Genomic DNA, 19,036 nt, shown 5'->3' with positions numbered 1-19,036 from the left:
GACTCCCTCCTCAGGGAGACTGAGTCATCTACCTGCCGTCCTGACCAGGAAAACCGAGAAGTGTGCTGCTTGCCAGGAGCTAGGATTCATGATGTGACAGAGAGACTGCCGAGACTCATCAAGCCCTCGGATCGCTACCCCTTCCTGCTTCTCCACGTGGGCATCAATGATATTGCCAAGAATGACCTTGAGCGGATCACTGCAGACTATGTGGCTCTGGGAAGAAGGATAACGGAGTTTGAGGCATAAGTGGTGTTCTCGTCCATCCTCCCTGTGGAAGGAAAAGGCCCGGGTAGAGACCGTCAAATCGTGGAAGTCAACGAATGGCTACGCAGGTGGTGTCGGAGAAAAGGCTTTGGATTCTTTGACTATGGGATGTGTTCCAAGGAGGAGGAGTGCTAGGCAGAGACGGGCTCCACCTAACGAAGAGAGGGAAGAGTATCTTCGCAAGCAGGCTGGCTAATCTAGTGAGGAGGGCTTTAAACTAGGTTCATCGGGGGAAGGAGACCAAAGACCTGAGGTAAGCGGGGAAGTGGGATACCAGGAGGAAGCACGAGCAGGAGAGCGCAAGAGGGGAGGCCTCCTGCCCCATACTGAGAAAGCAGGATGATTAGCGAGTTATCTTAAGTGCCCATACACAAATGCAAGAAGCCTGGGAAACAAGCAGGGAGAACTGGAAGTCCTGGCACAGTCAAGGAATTATGATGTGATTGGAACAACAGAGACTTGGTGGAATAACTCACGACTGGAGTACTGTCATGGATGGATATAAACTGTTCAGGAAGGACAGGCAGGGCAGAAAAGGTCAGGGAGTTGCATTGTATGTAAGAGAGAGGAGTATGACTGCTCAGAGCTCCGGTATGAAACTGCAGAAAAACCTGAGAGAGTCTCTGGATTAGGTTTAGAAATGTGAGCAACAAGGGTGATGTCGTGGTGGGAGTCTGCTATAGGCCACCAGACCAGGGGGATGAGGTGGACGAGGCTTTCTTCCGGCAACAAACATAAGTTACTAGATCACAGTCCCTGGTTCTTATGGGAGATTTCAATCACCCTGATATCTGCTGGGAGAGCAATACAGCGGTGCACAGACAATCCAGGAAGTTTTTGTAAAGTGTAGGGGACAATTTCCTGGTGCAAGTGCTGCAGAAAACAACTAAGGGCAGAGCTCTTTTTGACCTGCTGCACACAAACAAGGAAGAATTAGTAGGGGAAGCAAAAGTGGATGGGAATCTGGGAGGCAGTGACCATGAGATGGTCAAGTTCAGGATCCTGACACAAAGGAAGAAAAGAGAGCAGCAAAATATGGACCCTGGACTTCAGAAAAGCAGACTGACTTCCTCAGGGAACTGATGGGCAGGATCCCCTGTGAGAATAACATGACGGGGAAAGGAGTCCAGGAGAGCTGGCTGTATTTTAAAGAATCCTTATTGCGGTTGCAGGAACAAACCATCCCGATGTGTAGAAAGAATAGTAAATATGGCAGGCGAACAACTTGGCTTAACAGTGAAATCCTTTCTGATCTTAAACACAAAAAAGAAGCTTACAAGAAGTGGAAGCTTGGACAAATGACAAGGGAGGAGTATAAAAATATTGCTCAGGCATGCAGGAGTGAAATCAGGAAGGCCAAATCACACTTGGAGTTGCAGCTAGCAAGAGATGTTAAGAGCAACAAGAAAGGTTTCTTCAGGTATGTTAGCAACAAGCAGAAGGTCAAGGACAGTGTGGGCCCCTTACTGAATGAGGGAGGCAACCTAGTGACAGAGCATGTGGAAAAAACTAATGTACTCAATGCTTTTTTTGCCTCTGTCTTCACGAACAAGGTCAGCTCCCAGACTTCTGCACTGGGCAGCACAGCATGGGGAGGAGGTGACCAGCCCTCTGTGGAGAAAGAAGTGGTTCGGGACTATTTAGAAAAGCTGGAGGAGCACAAGTACATGGGGACGGATGCGCTGCATCCGAGGGTGCTAAAGGAGTTGGCGGATGTGACTGCAAAGCCATTGGCGATTATCTTTGAAAACTCATGGTGACTGGGGGAGGTCCCGGATGACTGGAAAAAGGCTAATGGAGTGTCCATCTTTAAAAAAGGGAAGGAGGAGGATCTGGGGAACTACAGGCCAGTCAGCCTCACCTAAGTCCCTGGAAAAATCATGGAGCAGGTCCTCAAGGAATCAATTCTGAAGCACTTAGAGGAGAGGAAAGTGATCAGGAACAATCAGCATGGATTCACCACGGACAAGTCATGCCTGACTAACCTAATTGCCTTCTATGACGAGATAACTGGGTCTGTGGATGAGGGGAAAGCAGTGGATGTGTTATTCCTTGACTTTAGCAAAGCTTTTGATACGGTCTCCCACAGTATTCTTGCTGGCAAGTTAAAGAAGTATGGGCTGGATGAACGGATTATAAGCTGGATAGAAAGCTGGATAGATCGTCGGGCTCAATGGGTAGTGATCAATGGCTCCATGTCTAGTTGGCAGCCGGTATCAAGCGGCGTTTCCCACGGGTTGGTCCTGGTGCCGGTTTTGTTCAATATCTTCATTAATGATCTGGAGGATGGTGTGGACTGCACCCTCAGCAAGTTTGCAGATGACACTAAACTGGGAGAAGTGGTAGATACGCTGGAGGGTAGGGATAGGATACAGAGGGACCTAGACAATTAGAGGATTGGGCCAAAAGAAATCTGATGATGTTCAACAAGGACAAGTGCAGAGTCCTGCACTTAGGACGGAAGAATCTCATGCTACAGTCTAGGGACCAAATGGCTAGGTAGCAGTTCTGCAGAGAAGGACCTAGGGGTTACAGTGGACGAGAAGCTGGATATGAGTCGATAGTGTACCTTTGTTGCCAAGAAGGCTAACGGCATTTTGGGCTGTATAAGTAGGGGCATTGCTAGCAGATCGAGGGATGTGATCATTCCCCTCTATTCGACATTGGTGAGGCCTCATCTGGAGTACTGTGTCCAGTTTTGGGCCCCACACTACAAGAAGGATGTGGAAAAATTGGAAAGAGTCCAGCAGAGGGCAACAAAAAGGATTAGGGGTCTGGAGCACATGACTTATGAGGAGAGGCTGAGGGAACTGGGATTGTTTAGTCTGCAGAAGAGAAGAATGAGGGGGCATTTGATAGCTGCTTTCAACTACCTGAAAGGAGGTTCCAAAGAGGATGGATCTAGACTGTTCTCAGTGGTAGCAGATGACAGAACAAGGAGTAATGGTCTCAAGTTGCAGTGGGGGAGGTTTAGGTTGGATATTAGGAAAAACTTTTTCACTCGGAGGGTGGTGAAGCACTGGAATGGGTTACCTAGGGAGGTGGTGGAATCTCCTTCCTCAGAGGTTTTTACGGTCAGACTTGACAAAGCCCTGGCTGTGATGATTTAGTTGGGGATTGGTCCTGCTTTGAGCAGGGGGTTGGACTAGATGACCTTTTGAGGTCCCTTCCAACCCTGATATTTTATGATTCTATAATTTCAGATCCTTGGAACCATGGAGCAAACACGCTTTGAGACGTAGTCTTTTCAGATTCAGGTGAATAGTTCGGCCTGTGTCCTGGAAAAGGAGACGGGGTAGGAGAGGAAGGGTGCGAGGTTTCCACACTAATATTTGGGGCTGGTAAGGGAACCATGTTTGACAGGGCCACGTGGGAGCCATCAATATCACTGTGGACTAGTCCAGTTTGATCTTGTGGAGTACCCGTGCTAGTAGGGGGGTGGGAGAAAATGCTGATAGGAGAGGAGCATCCCATTTGATAAGGAAGGCATCTCCCAAGGAGTGGAGGTCCAGTCTGGCCCTGGAGCAAAACTGTGGACATCTGGCATTGTGTGTGGTAGCAAAGAGGTCTACTGTGGGGAATCTCCATTGTTTGAATATGTTGTGCAGTACCTGGATAGCCAGTTCCCACTCGTGGTCTTGAGAGAAATTCCTCCTGAGTGCATCTGCTGTGGTGTTTTGATGTCTGGGGAGATATGATGCTGTGATGTGGATGTTGTGAGTGATGCACCAATTCCAGAGCCACATGGCTTCCACACACGGAATGTGAGCGTCCCCCCGCTACCCCCCGCCTTGTCTGTTCATGTAAAACATGCATGCTACATTGTCTATAAGAATTTGTATAGTTTTCTGCTTGATTATGGGTAAAAATTGGGCGCACGCATTGTGAATGGCTTGTAATTCCAGGAGATTTATGTGTAGCAGGGCTTCGGTTGGGGACCAGCGGCCCTGGGCAAAATGAGAATTCAGATGTGCTCCCTGGCCTAGGAGTGACGTATCCATCATAATTGTCATTGTAGGGGAAGGAGGAGAGAGTGTCTTTTACTGTGCTTGGCATTGTGAGGCGTTTGTTTATGCTGTGCCTTCTTGGGGAGTAGTGTGCGCAGAGCCATGCCTGCAAGGTCCGCATGTGGACTCTTGCGTGCTGGACAACGAAAGTTGTTGCAGCCAAATAACTGTAGACAAGTCCCGGCTTTTGTCTGAGGACTGTTTAGTATTGTGGAAGTTAGCTTTGTTAGAGATAGGAACTGTTGCCTTGGTAGAGAAGCCGTTGCCTCAGGTGAACTGACGTAGGCTCCAATGAATTCCAGTTCTTGTACTGGTGTGAGGGTTGATTCTTGAGTGTTTATCTGGAGACCTAATTGTGTAAAGAGAGCTACCATTTGTTCGGTGGCCTCTATTGCTGCTGCTTCATTTGGCACTTTCAGTAGGCAATCGTCCAGATACGGAAATATGATTCTTTTCCTGCATAGGTACGCTGTGAATACTGTAAGTACCTTTGAGAAGACTTGGGGAGCAGTGGACAGTCTGAAGGGTAGAATCTTGTATTGGAAGTAATCTGGTCCTAGAACGAATCGAAGAAACCTCCAATGTGATGGGTGAATTGTTATATGGAAGTTTGCGTCCAGGAGGTCGAGGGCCGAGAACCAGTTCCCCCTTTCTAGTGCTGGAATTATGGTGGCCACTGTGACCATCTTGAAGTGTTGGCGTCTCACAAATTTGTTGAGCCATCAGAGATCAAGAATGGGTCTCCACCCTCCTGTTTTTTTGGTGAGACGAAATAATTTGAATAGAAACCCTTCCCTCTTTGTTTTGTTGGTAATGGTTCTACTGCTCCTAGATGAATGGAGGTGGGTTACCTCTTGTCGCAGTAGGTCTTCGTGAGAGGAGCCCCTGAAGAGAGAGGGAGAGGGAGGGTGGAAGTAAATGGAATGGAGTATTCAACCTCAATTATCTCCAATACCCATCTGTCTGTAGCGATGGATTGCCAAACTGGGTAGTATGGAGTCAGACGATCTCCAAATGGCTGAGAGATAGAAGGAAGTTCCAGCACTGAAAGATGCGGAGGGTCTTGGACTCTCAACCAACGTCTCAAACTTGCTGTCTGGAAGAAGGTTGGTGAGACGTGGTAGATTGAGGTGGAGGCTGTCATCTCTTTGTGGGCCGCTGTTTTCGGCCTTGTGGCTCGTATTGCCTGTGTGTTTGTGAATATGGTGTGGGCCAGAATCTCTGTGGGTTGCAATACTTTCCATGTCATCTCTTTGTCCTAGGAGTATAGATGACCAGGGACTTCAGTGTTGCCCTCGAGTCCTTGAGCCTGTGCAGATACCCATCTGTCTCAGCCGCAAAGAGCTTAGGCCCATCAAAAGGCAGATCTTCCACAACCGATTGCACCTCCCTTGGGGAACCACAGAGAGGCAACCAAGAAACTGGTCTCATGACTATTGCAGTATCTGTAGATTGCGCAGCAGTATCTACTGAGTCCAAAGCAGCCTGTAATGCCATCCTGGATATCAGTTGTCCCTAGGGGCTAGTCTACACTACCAGCCCAGATCGGCGGGTAGAAATCGATCTCTCTGGGATCGATTTATCGCATCTCGTCGGGACGCGATAATTGATCCCCGAATCGACGTGCGTACTCCACCAGCCCAGGTAGGAGTAAGCGCCGTCGATAGGGGAGTCGCGGCGGTCGATTTGCCGCTGTGCTCACAGAGGGGTAAGTCGGATCAGATACATCGAATTCAGCTATGCTATTCCCGTAGCTGAATTTGCGTATCTGAAATCGATTCCCCCCATAGTGTAGGCGTAGCCTAGGAGATGAGCGCTCTGAACTGTTCTTTTTTCTCCTACAGCAGGAATTCAATAAATTTGGAGAACTTCCCATAGTTTGTGTGGTCATATTTTGCCAGCTTTGCTTCATAATTGCCGATCCGAAGGTGATGTGTCGCCAAGGAGTAGTCCTTTCAGCCAAAGAGGTAGAGCCTCTTCCAATCTTTGTCGTACGGGGTGTTTTGGGGGTAAGATTGTCTGCCCCTCTTGTTAATAGCGTCCACGACCAAAGAATTGGGCATAGGGAGAAAAGAGAAATTCTGTTCTCTTTGCCGGGATATAATATTTTCTGTCAGATCTATTGCAGGAGGGAGGGATCATTGCTGGAGTCTGCCAAATTAACATAATGGGTTCCATGATTGCATCATTCATGGGCAAAGCTATTTTGGAAGATGTCGATGTATGGAAGATGTCGAGGAACTTATGTTGTCACTCCTGGACTTCCTCCAATACGATGTCCAGGGACTCTGTGACCCTCCTGTAGAGATCCTGAAAATGTTTAAAATCATTGGCCGCCCACATTGGGCGGGGGGACGGGGTAACAATGATGATGGTGTCATCAAGGGAAGATGAGGATAGGTGGGTTGCTGGATCCATCTCTAAGTCAGAGGTCTCCTCTGGTTCTCTAGGTATCTCCTTCGGAGTTTCAGATGGTCCTGGTACCGATGGTATGGAAGACTGTCATGTGCTCTCCCTGGGTGGGCTGGGAGGCTTGCAATAGTGTGGAGGATATCCCATCCAAGGGTTCCAATAAAGCCAGTGTGGTGGGGTAGACATGGGTGTCATCCCAGGGTATCCAAACCAGTGGTGTTCTTTAGCCCCTGTATAATATCCCCTTTGTGATGGGGAATCCAGTTTGGTCCGGTCATGGATAGGGGGAAAAATAGTGTGGAAAATACATTTCCCCTTCATCTTTTCTTCATCGCTTGAGAATGGAGGAGCAGAGCAGCAAGGTGAGTAGGTACCAACTATGTTGGAGTGACGCTGGTGCAGAGAATGGGGGTTTCTGGTGTCGAGGAGACCAGGAGGTCCTTTTGCAGTAACTGCTGTAGTATCGAAAGGGTCGGTACTGATGTCTGCGCTAATGTCTGCGAGGTCATTGTCGGTATGGGTGGCTGCATCGATTGTGTTGTGCCAACGGTAAGTGACAGCATAGTCATTAGTTGTCTTGATGTGCTCGGTGCTGGGTATCTAGTCGGCTCCGATGGTGCCACGGCATGGATTTTCAGTTTCCCCTCATTGCCTATGTCAGAGCTAGCTCTCTTGGAGTCTTTAGCTCTCGTGGTACCACGGTACTGGAGGGTCCGGGCACCTTGACTGCAGAGACTGCCAGTGCAGTCGGTACCGACGGTGTCTCTCTGTTCGGGGACTGCCGTTTCTTGGTCGGTTCCCAAGCTGGTGAGGACGGAGCACACTTTTTAGCCATCTTTTTAGGTCTGTAGCGTGAGCCACAGAGGAAGAAGAGCCTCTGTCAGAGGCTGCTGTTGGTGACCTCTGTCCAGGAGGGGTCCGAGCCTCTGGCTCAGATGCCGGACGGAGAGACTTCTCCATCAGGAGCAGTTTCAGCAGCAAGTCTCTGGCCTTTTTGATCCAGGCTTTTAACTTCTGGCAGCGCAAGCACTTTTGGGGTATGTGTGTCTTGCCTAAGCCACAAACACAGTGCGAGTGCCCGTCTGACACAGGTATTGAGAGCCTGTAGGTTAGGCAGCTTTTGAAACCCAGTGAACCGGGCATGCCCCTGAGGGGAATGTTTCCCCTCCTTATCAGGGGTCCTACACTAACGGTTAACAGAAACCTGAACTTCTAATTAAGGGAAGAGTAACACATTCTTTTTTGGAAGAAAAACAGGGAGAGAAATAAACGGGGAAAGAAAGTAAAAGATAAGGGCTATGCTAGGAAGACTAAGCTCTGCGGCGCTGCTAAATGCTCCGACTCAAGCTAAAGGCGGTAGAGAAGGAACTGGGGGGGGGGAGGAGGGGTTTGTGTGTGTGTTGGTCGCACAGCACCTGAAGTGGCATGAGATGGGGATCGCACATATACAACCCAACCGGACACTAGTACCACAAGTCTCTGATTACAAGCACAGGGGCGCACAAGCACCTAAAGTGGAGCACCCACAGGGACATCATTTGAAGAATTAAAATTGTATCTGTCAAGGCTGATTCCCCACTCTGGCACTCTGAGTGCAGAAGGTGGGGGCTTGCAAGGATGTTAAAAATTAATACTGGCCACTCCAGGCTTGTATTAAACTCCCAAGGTTACCGCTTCTCTCTGACCTTGGATGGGTAGATGCTGCCACCACCCAAGTGCAAAAACCCCCTTCAGAACCCAGGAAGGTGCATTTGGGAATTCCTTCCTGTGGGGTACCCTCAAGCCCCTTCATGCCCCCTCCTAGGAAGAGCTGAGAAAGAAAACAAAGGAAATCAGCTGTTGCCATCAGCTAAGTAACCATCATGTGCACAAACCCTTAGGACACAAAATCCAATCCTGTTCTTAAAAAGGTAAACTTTATTAAAAACAAAAAGAAAGGAAATACATTTGAAAACTCAGGCTATTGCTAGATTTTAAAAACCCACTTACAAAACCTAAGCATCAAGAATAATCATCTTGAAGTCCAGCAAGCAAAACAAAAGCATTTGGGGTTAACACAGAGGAGTCCACAAGCCATAAAGAAATAAACAGAGATAAACCTAATCGTGTCTTCCCAGATATTCAAGTTCAATTTTTTTCTAATCTGGCATATTGGTTCTCAATTAAATAAGATGTTTTAAGGATCTCAATAACCCTAGAAAGAGGAAGTCCGCATACCCAACACCTATATTCTTTTTAAAAATCCAAACAAATAAAAATCATAGTGCAGTTGTAGGCAGGATCTTCCTTGACACTTAAGGAAGAGTTTGCTATCTTGGATCAAGGTATACAATTCCCACACAAACTGTAAGAGGGGGGAAGGTACTAAAAGAGTAAGTAATTGAACTTTCAGATAACATTACTAAACAGGTATAATTCTAGGGGGAAAGTTTTACTGTTTTTAACTGCACGTAACTGATACGCTTATGCATATGTGCTTGTAACAGATAAAGCTGATATAAGGTAAGCATATTAAAACACAAGCATTTGTTTTAATTTAAACTAATTATAACTCCTGACCAGCATTTTAATTTTTCTATTGTACTTGGCATTTTGTGCAGCACATACAATATATCTCAAGATAATGAGGAATAGCTTTTCACTTACCACAAAATTGGATCATTAGCCAGCTCACTGAAGCGTTTACATACACAAGCTGCTCTACAAAGATCTTGCTCCAGCAAGTAGGAAAAGATCTTTAGAACCACTTCATCTGGCAGTTTCTCCTGAAGGTATTGTTCTGCAGGTGCTGCTATTAAAATATTAATGTACATCAAATTATTGATGCATTTAACGTACCCAGTTTCTGATTTAAAGCAATCATTGACTTTTCCTACTATTCTAATGATTAGAGTGTTTTTTACACATGATTAGTACTACAAATTGAAGGAGAAAAGCTGTTTAAGCTCACACAATACTAAACATTACATCCTCTGCAGCCTGAATCTGGCAGTTTATTTAAACAGTAAATTTCATTGAGTAAATTTAATCTACGTGCAGAGGCAAGCATGAACAATCAGCATAATATGGAGGCACTGTCTGTGACTCAATAGTTAAGATTAATTTAGACCAGGGGTTCTCAAACTGGGGGTCGTGACCTCTCAGGGGGTCACAAGATTATTACATGGGGGGTCACGAGCTGTCAGCCTCCACCCCCAAATGCCGCTTTGCCTCCAGCATTTAGAATAGTGTTAAACACACACACAAAAAAGTTTTTAATTTATAAAGGGGGGGGGGGTCGCACTCATAGGTTTGCTATGTGAAAGGGGTCACCAATACAAAAGTTTGAGAAACACTGATTAGACATCCTTCTAATCCTACTTTTAAACTTCTCCCCTCAACCTTTTGATTAGAGCAACCAATTTATTTGCATATTACTATACTTAAGTTATTATACATGCCTTTATATAGAAACATTCAATAAAACTCTTAAATGCTAACTGTTTTAAATTTATTCTCTGTCATTAAATTTTTGGCACATATCTCAGTGTAGAAAGCAATCAAGAACTCCAAATCCCAGAGACAAAATACCATCAAACACCCAAGCACAGGACAATTTTCTCAGAAGGGTTAATTGCCAGAAAACGCCATTAATAAAATGTCCTTGTTTTTCCACATTGACACTAGAAAAGATATGTGAAGGGTGCTGGGGACATGGGAGATCGCTATCCAGCAATGACCCTAATGTGCTCTGCCCCCTTTTCTCCTCAATGTCCTTGCCCTGATCTCTATTTTAATGTGGGGAAAAATGTAACTAAGAATTAAAGTTGATCATTTCAAATGTTACCTTTAAAAAATATACTAGGGATTAAGCTAGGACATCAAGGTGGAGAAAAGGGGACTATAGCTAGTACTGTACTCCACCCCTCATACTTTGCACTCTCCTTCTCCATACATTTTAGAATGGAAACATTTTCCGTTTGCCTGTCAAGGAAAATGCACTCTCTTCACAGTGGGGATATTCCCCATCTCCTTAGTCACTGAACTCAGACCAGTTCTTTGGCTCAGATTGTGTTCAGGATTGCTCCTCAGGAAGAACTGTACAGAACAACAGCTTCCAAAGTTTCAATAAATAAACCTATACACAAGTTAAGTAATATTATTCAACTCAAATCATTTGCTGCAGAGCTTCCACAACAAATTTAAGGATTGAGAAATTTAGGAAGGTTCTTACAGGAACACACGTCCCTTTAAAATTATTTAACAAGCCAGCAAAAGCCAGAAAGATTCTGGACATAACTCAATCCTCTCAGAGAGGGTCAGGCTGGCTGACATGTACAATTCTAGAAAGAAAATTAATGGTGAGACAGAATTTTTTCTTCTCTGTCCCCTCCATATCAGGCAGTCTTTGTTGTTGATTTACAAAAGTGATATCACCTCTATGGAGGCAGGGAGGAGTCAATACAGTAACTCCTCGCTTATGGTTGAGGTGATGGAGTCAGAGGATGGAAGAGAGTGGGATATTTCCCAGGGAATGCCTTGCTGCTAAATGATGAACTAACACAGGGGTTCTCAAACTGGGGGTCGGGACCCTCAGGGGGTCACGAGGTTATTACATGGGGGGTTGCGAGCTGTCAGCCTCCACCCCAAACCCCGCTTTGTATCCAGCATTTGTAATGGTATTAAATATATTAAAAAGGGTTTTTAATGTATAAGGGGGGTTGCACTCAGAGGCTTGCTGTGTGAAAGGGGTCACCAGTACAAAAGTCTGAGAACCCCTGAACTAACACATTGTTGTTAATGTAGCCTCACTCTCTACAAGATAGCATGAATGGAGGGAGGAGACACAATAGATGCATGGCAGTGGCTGCAAACATTCCCTGCGGAAACTGAACGTGATGATGAACCCACGCTATCCCATTGGAGCTCACCACTCCCTCCACTTTCCAAAGTGCCGGGGGAGGAAGGGGTGCATGTATGTGAGAGACAGAGACACAGTGTGTGTGTGTGAGTGTAAGAGACACACGCGCATTGCCCCTTTAAGTATGCTGACCCATTCTAAGTACACTGCTTTTTAAAGTATATTAGCAAGTTGAGACAGCAGCTGCTGCCAGCAACCTCCCTTCTTCCGGAGCCCTGTTGTGTCTCTCCTCCCCCCCTCCCCACCGCTCCGTGGAGATGGGGTACAGGAGTGGGGGAGGGGACACCCTGACATCAGCACCCCTCTTCCCCCCCAACCCCCTGCACAGCAAGCAGGAGGCTCCCGGGAGCAGCTCCAAGGCAGAGGGCAGGAGTGGGGATAGGGACACCTGAACTTCCCAGCACTTGATAGCCTGCTGGGCAGCTACCGCACAGGGAACTTAGGGGAGCAGATGGGGGGCTGCCAGCCACCCTGGTTCCAAGCCCCCACCAGCTAGCTCCAATCGGCTGCTCTTCCTGCAAGCAGTGGCCTAAGCAGGCGGCTGCCAAACAACATTATAAGGGAGCACTGTGCAACTTTAAACAAGCATGTTCTCTAATAGATCACCGATGTAACAACGAAACGACGACGTTAAGTGAGGAGTTACTGTATCTCCAGAGGAGGTAGTCAGCTCCATGGTGTTTTGAGAAGGCATGGGTGGAACACGACAGTGACCTTTCATTTCTCATTGCAAGATGTGTGTAATGTCTCCACCCACAATGATCATCACTCCTTTAAAAAAGTGAGCAGTAATACACTTGGCAAAAGCTGTACTTAAGACTTTGAATGCCTTTGCTATATACACATCCTTTTGATGGTCCTATTCACATAAACTTATGATATTATACTTCAGTATGATGTTTGGTCTTAGCCAGAATGACAACAGTACCACTTCCTCTTATAGCAGGAAGATTATGGTGACTTTGAGAAAAAAGGCCAGGTCAGTTTGAAGAATTAGCATACTTCGATAACTATACAACTGAGGTTTCATAGAGAGCATGCCAAGCTCCAAAATCCCCCTGGTTAAAGATGTAGTAAGCAGGTAAGTTACTTTCAGTGAGAAGAGGCACAGACCAGAGTGGCTTGATTTAAATCAAAATGATATAAATCACTGATTTTTATCATGATTTAAATGAGCAAGCAGGAAGCCTTGATTTAAATAATCAATTTTAATCTTGTTTCATATTTGTACTTTTTAATTGTTTTCTTAAAGAAAGCTGATTCTCATAGGTTGGTAACCATGAAACCATGTTGATTTGCAACTAAATATAGCCTTTACATTAAATGTGGTTCTTTTTGCCATTTGTTAGAGAATGGTGAATGATATGCTTCTTATTTACTGGAGGATTAATTTTTATTTGTGATTTGTGTGATGTTCTACTTTGATGGAAACGAATTCAATAAAAATGCATAAAAACACCATTTACATATTTTTATTTTATTAAATAAAATTATCTACAATGTGCTGGATTCATAAGAAAAAAAATGTTTGATAAACACATTTTGCATTCAAAATTGATTTATTTTGATTTATTTAAAATTGATTTATTAAAAAAGGAAGTATCTGCAGTTAGTGAATTAAAGTGATTGTTTCTGATCTCATTCTCTCACATTTCATTTTTGTTCAGAGATTGGAAGAGGAAAACAAGCTTTCCTGTTTTTTCAACTTCTAATCAATTTCTTTACTTTTAATGAACTAGTCATTGAACTGAACTGGCTGAATAAAAGGAATTTAAAGTATTCTCTCTACACCTGCAGAAGAGGCAATTGCTGTTAAAAATCCCATTTAGCACTTCTACAAACAGGTGCTTACCCAGTTACTTCCACCTGTTCAGTGGTTTGACTTTTTTAAAACCTTGGCAAACAAATAAATAAATACTGCTTAACGTTAATTTAATTTTAATAGATTTCTAGATTGTAAGTATAAAAGATCATAAGTTTAGGCCTTAGCATATGTAGTCATAATTTCAAATTTAATTTTAAATAATTAAAAAAAATTTAAACTCCTTTTTTTTTTTTTTTTTTTTAATAATTCATTTTTATCCATGCTGATATGAACATACTGTCTGTAAAAGCTAGAAAGATGGTTTAGGAAGGCTTGTAGCACACAAGTCAAGATCTCAACAAAAACCTGTGTATTACTAAGGGACTGAATGAGAATGGTGGTCTGGAGGAACCTTACTGTGGCGGTGATCAGAGATGTTCCTTGATTTCTTACAACTGCAGATTTGTCTTTCCTAAGTATTAGCCTTGAGTAGAAACATTAGAATGTGCTTTACTTTTGCCGACTTTGTCCTGATGCGCCCCTCTTAACACCAATATGTTAACCTGATTCAAGCGCGTCACAGACATCAACAAGTCTCCACTGAGATGCTAGGAGGATGTTTATCACCTATTCATTAAAAATGAATGACAAGTTCCTTCTTAGTATCCTAGCCGACAATTTTAACAGCATGTGATTTTGATGTAGAATATGCCCATTACTTTATGTTCTTTCATGTTGGTATCTTGAGACAAAGATCCAGTTATGTCTGAAGTACCACGTGCCAAGATTAAGGTCAAGCAGAAGGTAACCAGGATCATTCTGGCCTGTTCCTTTGAAATCTTCTTTACTAATCTCACCTTCAATGGCTTAAGGGGAGAGATGGGCATATAGAAAACCACTTTTGAGATAAGATGACCTGATCTGCCACTTCTGGGTGTGTCTTCCTCTCATAGTAAGAGAAAGTTACTTACCGTAACTGGAGGTTCTTCAATTGTGTAGTCCCTATCCGGATTCCAATTGTGGGTGCGCATGTGTGCCATGCACCGGGTCTGTTCATAGTAGTATCTGTTGACCTGCACATGCGTCGTGCATTCACCACGTGGCGCGTCCAAAGCTTTAAGAAGCCGTGCGGGTCGACGCTGCTCCAGGTCCCTCTTACACAGAAGCACGCCGTGGAAGTGATTGAGGACGGGTGTTGGAATCCAGATAGGGATGACACCATCCCGAAGAACCTTCAGTTAGAGTAAGTAACATTCTCTTATTCAAGTGATGGGCCTTACGTGGATGCCAATCGCAGGAGAGTAGCGAGCAGTGTTTAGAGTGGAGGTGGGTGCAAGGGCTCGACAGCAGTCACTGTGTGTAAAACAGCTTGTCCGATGACAGCGCCTACCAATGCGGCAGGGTGATGGCATGATGTGTGACAAAGATATGGACAGATGATCAAGTGGCCACGACAAATGTCCTGCCATGGAACGTCCGCAAGGAAGGCTGACGTGGTGGCATGAGACTGCGGGGAATGAGCCGTGACCCGTTGGCGGAGGAACATGAGAGAAAGTAAAGCAGTCAGTAATACAGCGGCAGATCCAGCGGGAAATATGTTGTGAGGAGAGCACACAGCCTTGACAGCAGTCAGCAACGGCGACGAAGAGGCTGGAGAAAGTGCAAATGGGGCGGGTGCGTTGAAGGTAGAATGCAAGCGCCCTACATATGTCCAGGGAGCGGAGTGCGCGGTGCCTTGTGGAGGTGTGTAGCTTGGGGTAAAAGGTGGGGAGATATACGCATTGATTGAGGTGGAACAGGGATGCCACCTTGGGGAGAAATTTGGGGTTGAGGCAGAAGGAGACCTTACCTTTGTGAAAGACAGTAAAGGGAGGCTCTGCCATCATGGCCACCAGTTCATTGAGGCAACATACAGAGGTAATGGCCACTAAGAAGAGGACATTCATGGAAAAGTGAGCGACGGAGCACGTGGCGAGGGGTTCAAAGAGAGGCAGAGAGTGAGGGCAGAGAGGACCAAGTTAAGGCCCCAGGGAGGGGATGGGCTTGCAGACTGAGGGAAAGACATTTAGAAGGCCACAGAGGAAGCGGGCAGCAGTTGGGGGAGTGAAAACAGAGAAGCCATCCACCGGAGGGAGGAAGGCACTGAGTGCCGCCAGGTGGACATGAACTGAGGAGTGTGCGAGGCCGGATTGTCTCACGATAGATGTCATCCAGGGAGTAGCCGTGGTCACATGACCAAAGGGTGAAGTGGCACCATTTGGCTTCATAGGAAGCTCCAGTGGATGGGTGCCGGCTGTGTGCCAGGATGTCGTGGACAGGAGCGGAGCATACCGTATCTACCCATCAGCCCTATCCAAATACTAGGCCATGAGGTGAAGAGGGCCAAGGTTGGGGTATCGGATACGAATATGGTCCTGCGTCAGGAGATTAGGAAGGTTGGAAAGCCAGATTGGAGGCAGACTCAGAGAAGAAGGTCCATAAACCAGTACTGGCGAGGCCAAGTAGGGGCCACATGGAGGACAGTCACTTGATCCTGGTGTATTTTGCATAGGACTTGTGGAAGCAGGGGAATGGGCGGGAAGTCCAAGTTCGGTGGTCCAAGGGAGAAGGGCATCCTTGCAAACCTGGGCCTAGAGCTCCCCTGGAGCAGAAGAGAGGTAGTTTGTGATTGTTCGCTGTGGCGAAGAGATCCTAGCAAGGTGTGCCCCGCTGGCAAAAGATGGAGCGGAACATGGGGTTGTGGAGTTCCCACTCGTGGTTGGCATGGAAGGAGTGACAGAGTATCTGCAAGAGAGTTGCTTGCACTGGGAAGGTGCATGGTGTGGAGAGTTCTCTCATGTTTGAGGCACCAATTCCAAAGGAGGATGGCCTCCGCACACACTGCTTGTTGACATATACAACCGTCACCATGGTGTCGGAGGGCAGCTGGACATGGCAGGAGTGGAGGAGTGGCAGGAGTGCTCGGCAGGCCAGGCAAACAGCGTGGAGTTCAAGGACACTGATGTGCATTCTCGCTTCCCTGGGCGACTAGAGGCCATGGGCCGTGTGGCCTTCCACATGTGCTCGCCAGCCCACCATGGAGGCATTGCTGGTGTGTGGCACTGAAGGCATCAAAGGGATACCCACTAGGATGGAGGATGGGTTGCGCCACAAAGCGAGGGAGGTGAGGACGGAAAGGGGGAGAAGGTGAGAGGGTCCGTCTGCTGATTGCAAGTCAAGCAGAGCCATCGTTGCAGGCAGTGCATATGAAGGTGGGTGAAGGGTGTAACTGAGGTGCAGGCTGCCATATGGCCAAGGAGCGAGAGGCACTGTCAGACGAGCATGCATGGTCGACGGCGAAGCCTCACAATGAGAGCAATGAGGGCAGTGAAATAGTCTGATGGTAGGAAGGCACGAGCCGTGACAGAGTCAAGGAGCGCCCCTATAATGATGAGGTTGCAAGTAGGGTTAAGTACTGATTTTTCTTTGTTGATGCAAATGCCAAGTTCGCCAAGCAAGGCACACAGGGTTCGGACAGTGGCAAGGAGATGAGTAAGGGAAGGAGCAACAAGGAGCCACTCCTTGAGGTAGGGAAAGAGGGAATGTCCCAGGTGGCAAATATAAGCCGCCACAATGGCAAACATCTTGGTAATGACCCGGAAGGCAGTGGTGAGAGCAAAGTGAAAGGCAATTCTCACTACCAGTTTCAAGTCCACCATGAAGCGGAGGAATCTGCAGTGGGTGGGATGAATGTTGATATGAAAATAGGCATACTTCATACTGAGAGCCGCGAATCATGCTCCATCAGGAAGACACGCGAGTATCAGGGGGAGCATGACCATCCGGAAGTGAAACTTGCGGATAAATCTGTTGAGCAAGAAGAGGTCCAGGATAGGGTGGATACTACCCCCTTTCTTCGGTGTGAGGAAATAGGGGAAGTAAAAGTCACAGCAGTGATCGTGCTATGGCATGGGCGCTATAGCACCCTTTCAGAGGAGAGCGTCCACTTCCGGTTGGAGGAGGTGGTATTGGGAGGGGTCTGAGGGACAAACACGGGGAGGGTAGTGAGGAAGGAAGGAAAAAAACTCGATCAGGTAGCATTGGCAGATGACAGCCAGCACCGATCAGTTGGTGGTAATCTTGCCCCAGCTGCAGGCGAAGAGGGCAAGGCAGCAGCCAAAGATGATGTGGGGCACAACCGGTGGAGTGGAGGAAGGTTTGCGTTTCTCTGCGAAGGAGTCAAAAGTTTTGTCTAGAGGAACGGTGGGTGAATGTGGAGGCAGCAGAGCTAGAGGTGGTAGACTGCCGCAGGGGTTGAGCATGGGTGGCATTGGTGTTGCTCAGGCTGGCACTGGGGGTAACGTCAGTAAGTTGGGCGGGGGCTGAAGATTGGTTTAGCCTATGGGTAGGGGCCCAGGGATCGGACAGTGGCTCGGGATTTTTTTAAGGAGTGATGGGACTTGTCGGTCTTGTCAGTGAAAAGTCTATGGTTATTGAAGGGAAGGTCTTCCAGGGTAGTCTGGACCTCCTTCGGGAAGCCCCTGGATTGTAGCCATGAGTCGCAGTGGAGCATCACCCCGGAGGCCAGCGATTGGGAGGCGGTATCAGCAGTGTCTACTGCAGCTTGAAGCGCGACTTTGGCAACCAATGTGCCTTTGTCTAACAGCAACTGAAAGTCCTGCTGTGTGTCCGGGAGAAGGAAGTCAAGGAACGCCGTCAGTTTGGTATGTGAACGGGAATCATACTTGGCCAGGATGGCTTGGTAACTGGCGATACGGAATTGGAGGCCTGCAGAGGAGTAAACCTTACGTCCGATAAGGTTAATTTTTTTGGCTGCCTGGTCGGGGGTAGGGGTGGAGCGAAGGTGTTGCTGGTAAGTGCCCTCTGTGGCCACTTGGACTACCAGGGAATATGGAGGTGGGTGTTGGAAAAGAAAATCTATTACCTTGGCCGGCACAAAGTAGCGGTGTTCAGCCCACTTTAGAGTAGGTGCACAGGAAGCCGGTGTGTGTCAGACTGCCTGTGCAGGCTGAAGAACAGCATTAGGGATGGGTAAGGCAGTATGAGCAGGACTTGGAGACTGAAGAATATCCAGGAATTGGTCCTGAGGGTCCTGGATGTCCTCCATGGAAAGGTTGAGGGCAGTTGGTATATGACGAAGGAGGGCTTGATATTGAGCATGGTTATCCAGTGGCGAGAGAAAGGGAGGGTTGAGTGCATTGTCAGGTGAGAAAGAGGCACCAGTGGCGACCTGCGGGGCCAGCAGTTACGACACTGCCAGTGGCACAGGCGGATCCGGAGGAGCAGGGACATCCGATGAGCTCCGTAGGCGGTGGTGGCGGATGACGAGTGTGGATGGTACACATGCTGGTACAGGCCCCAACCTGCCCAATAGGGCTAGGCATAGGGGTCACTCAGAACCAGTGGTCCCCTCGGGTCAGCGAATTGCCCATAAGCTGGTGGATAGGGCTGCCGTCTGGGCTGTAAGAATGGGCTGGCGAAAAGGCAGGATCTGCATCAGAGCACCAGTCCAAGTCTAAGGATGGGCCTAGCAGAGGTGGAGCCATCAGAAGCAACGGGACCATCTGAGGACGGGAGGCAATGGAAGACAGGCCATCAATAGGAGAGGTTTCTCAAGCGGGAACGGAGGACCAACAGTAGCCAGCG

General features: G+C 47.2%; 1 protein-coding gene across 2 annotated transcripts in view; it reads right to left on the bottom strand.

The window, feature by feature from the left end:
- The window catches only part of FBXO11 (F-box protein 11), a 100,704-nt gene that overhangs the window by 71,788 nt on the left and 9,880 nt on the right, over positions 1-19,036 (bottom strand). Inside the window, exon 3 of one of the 2 annotated variants that reach the window (XM_065400459.1) lies at positions 9,333-9,477. In XM_065400459.1, coding sequence (XP_065256531.1) covers positions 9,333-9,477 — 145 coding nt within the window. The remainder of the gene's footprint in view (positions 1-9,332; positions 9,478-19,036) is intronic. The other variant, XM_065400460.1, reaches the window with a different exon arrangement.

This window comes from Emys orbicularis, chromosome 3 (assembly GCF_028017835.1).
Source record: "Emys orbicularis isolate rEmyOrb1 chromosome 3, rEmyOrb1.hap1, whole genome shotgun sequence".
Classification (NCBI taxonomy): Eukaryota; Metazoa; Chordata; order Testudines; family Emydidae; genus Emys; species Emys orbicularis.
This window is presented reverse-complemented; position numbering and strand designations above follow the sequence as displayed.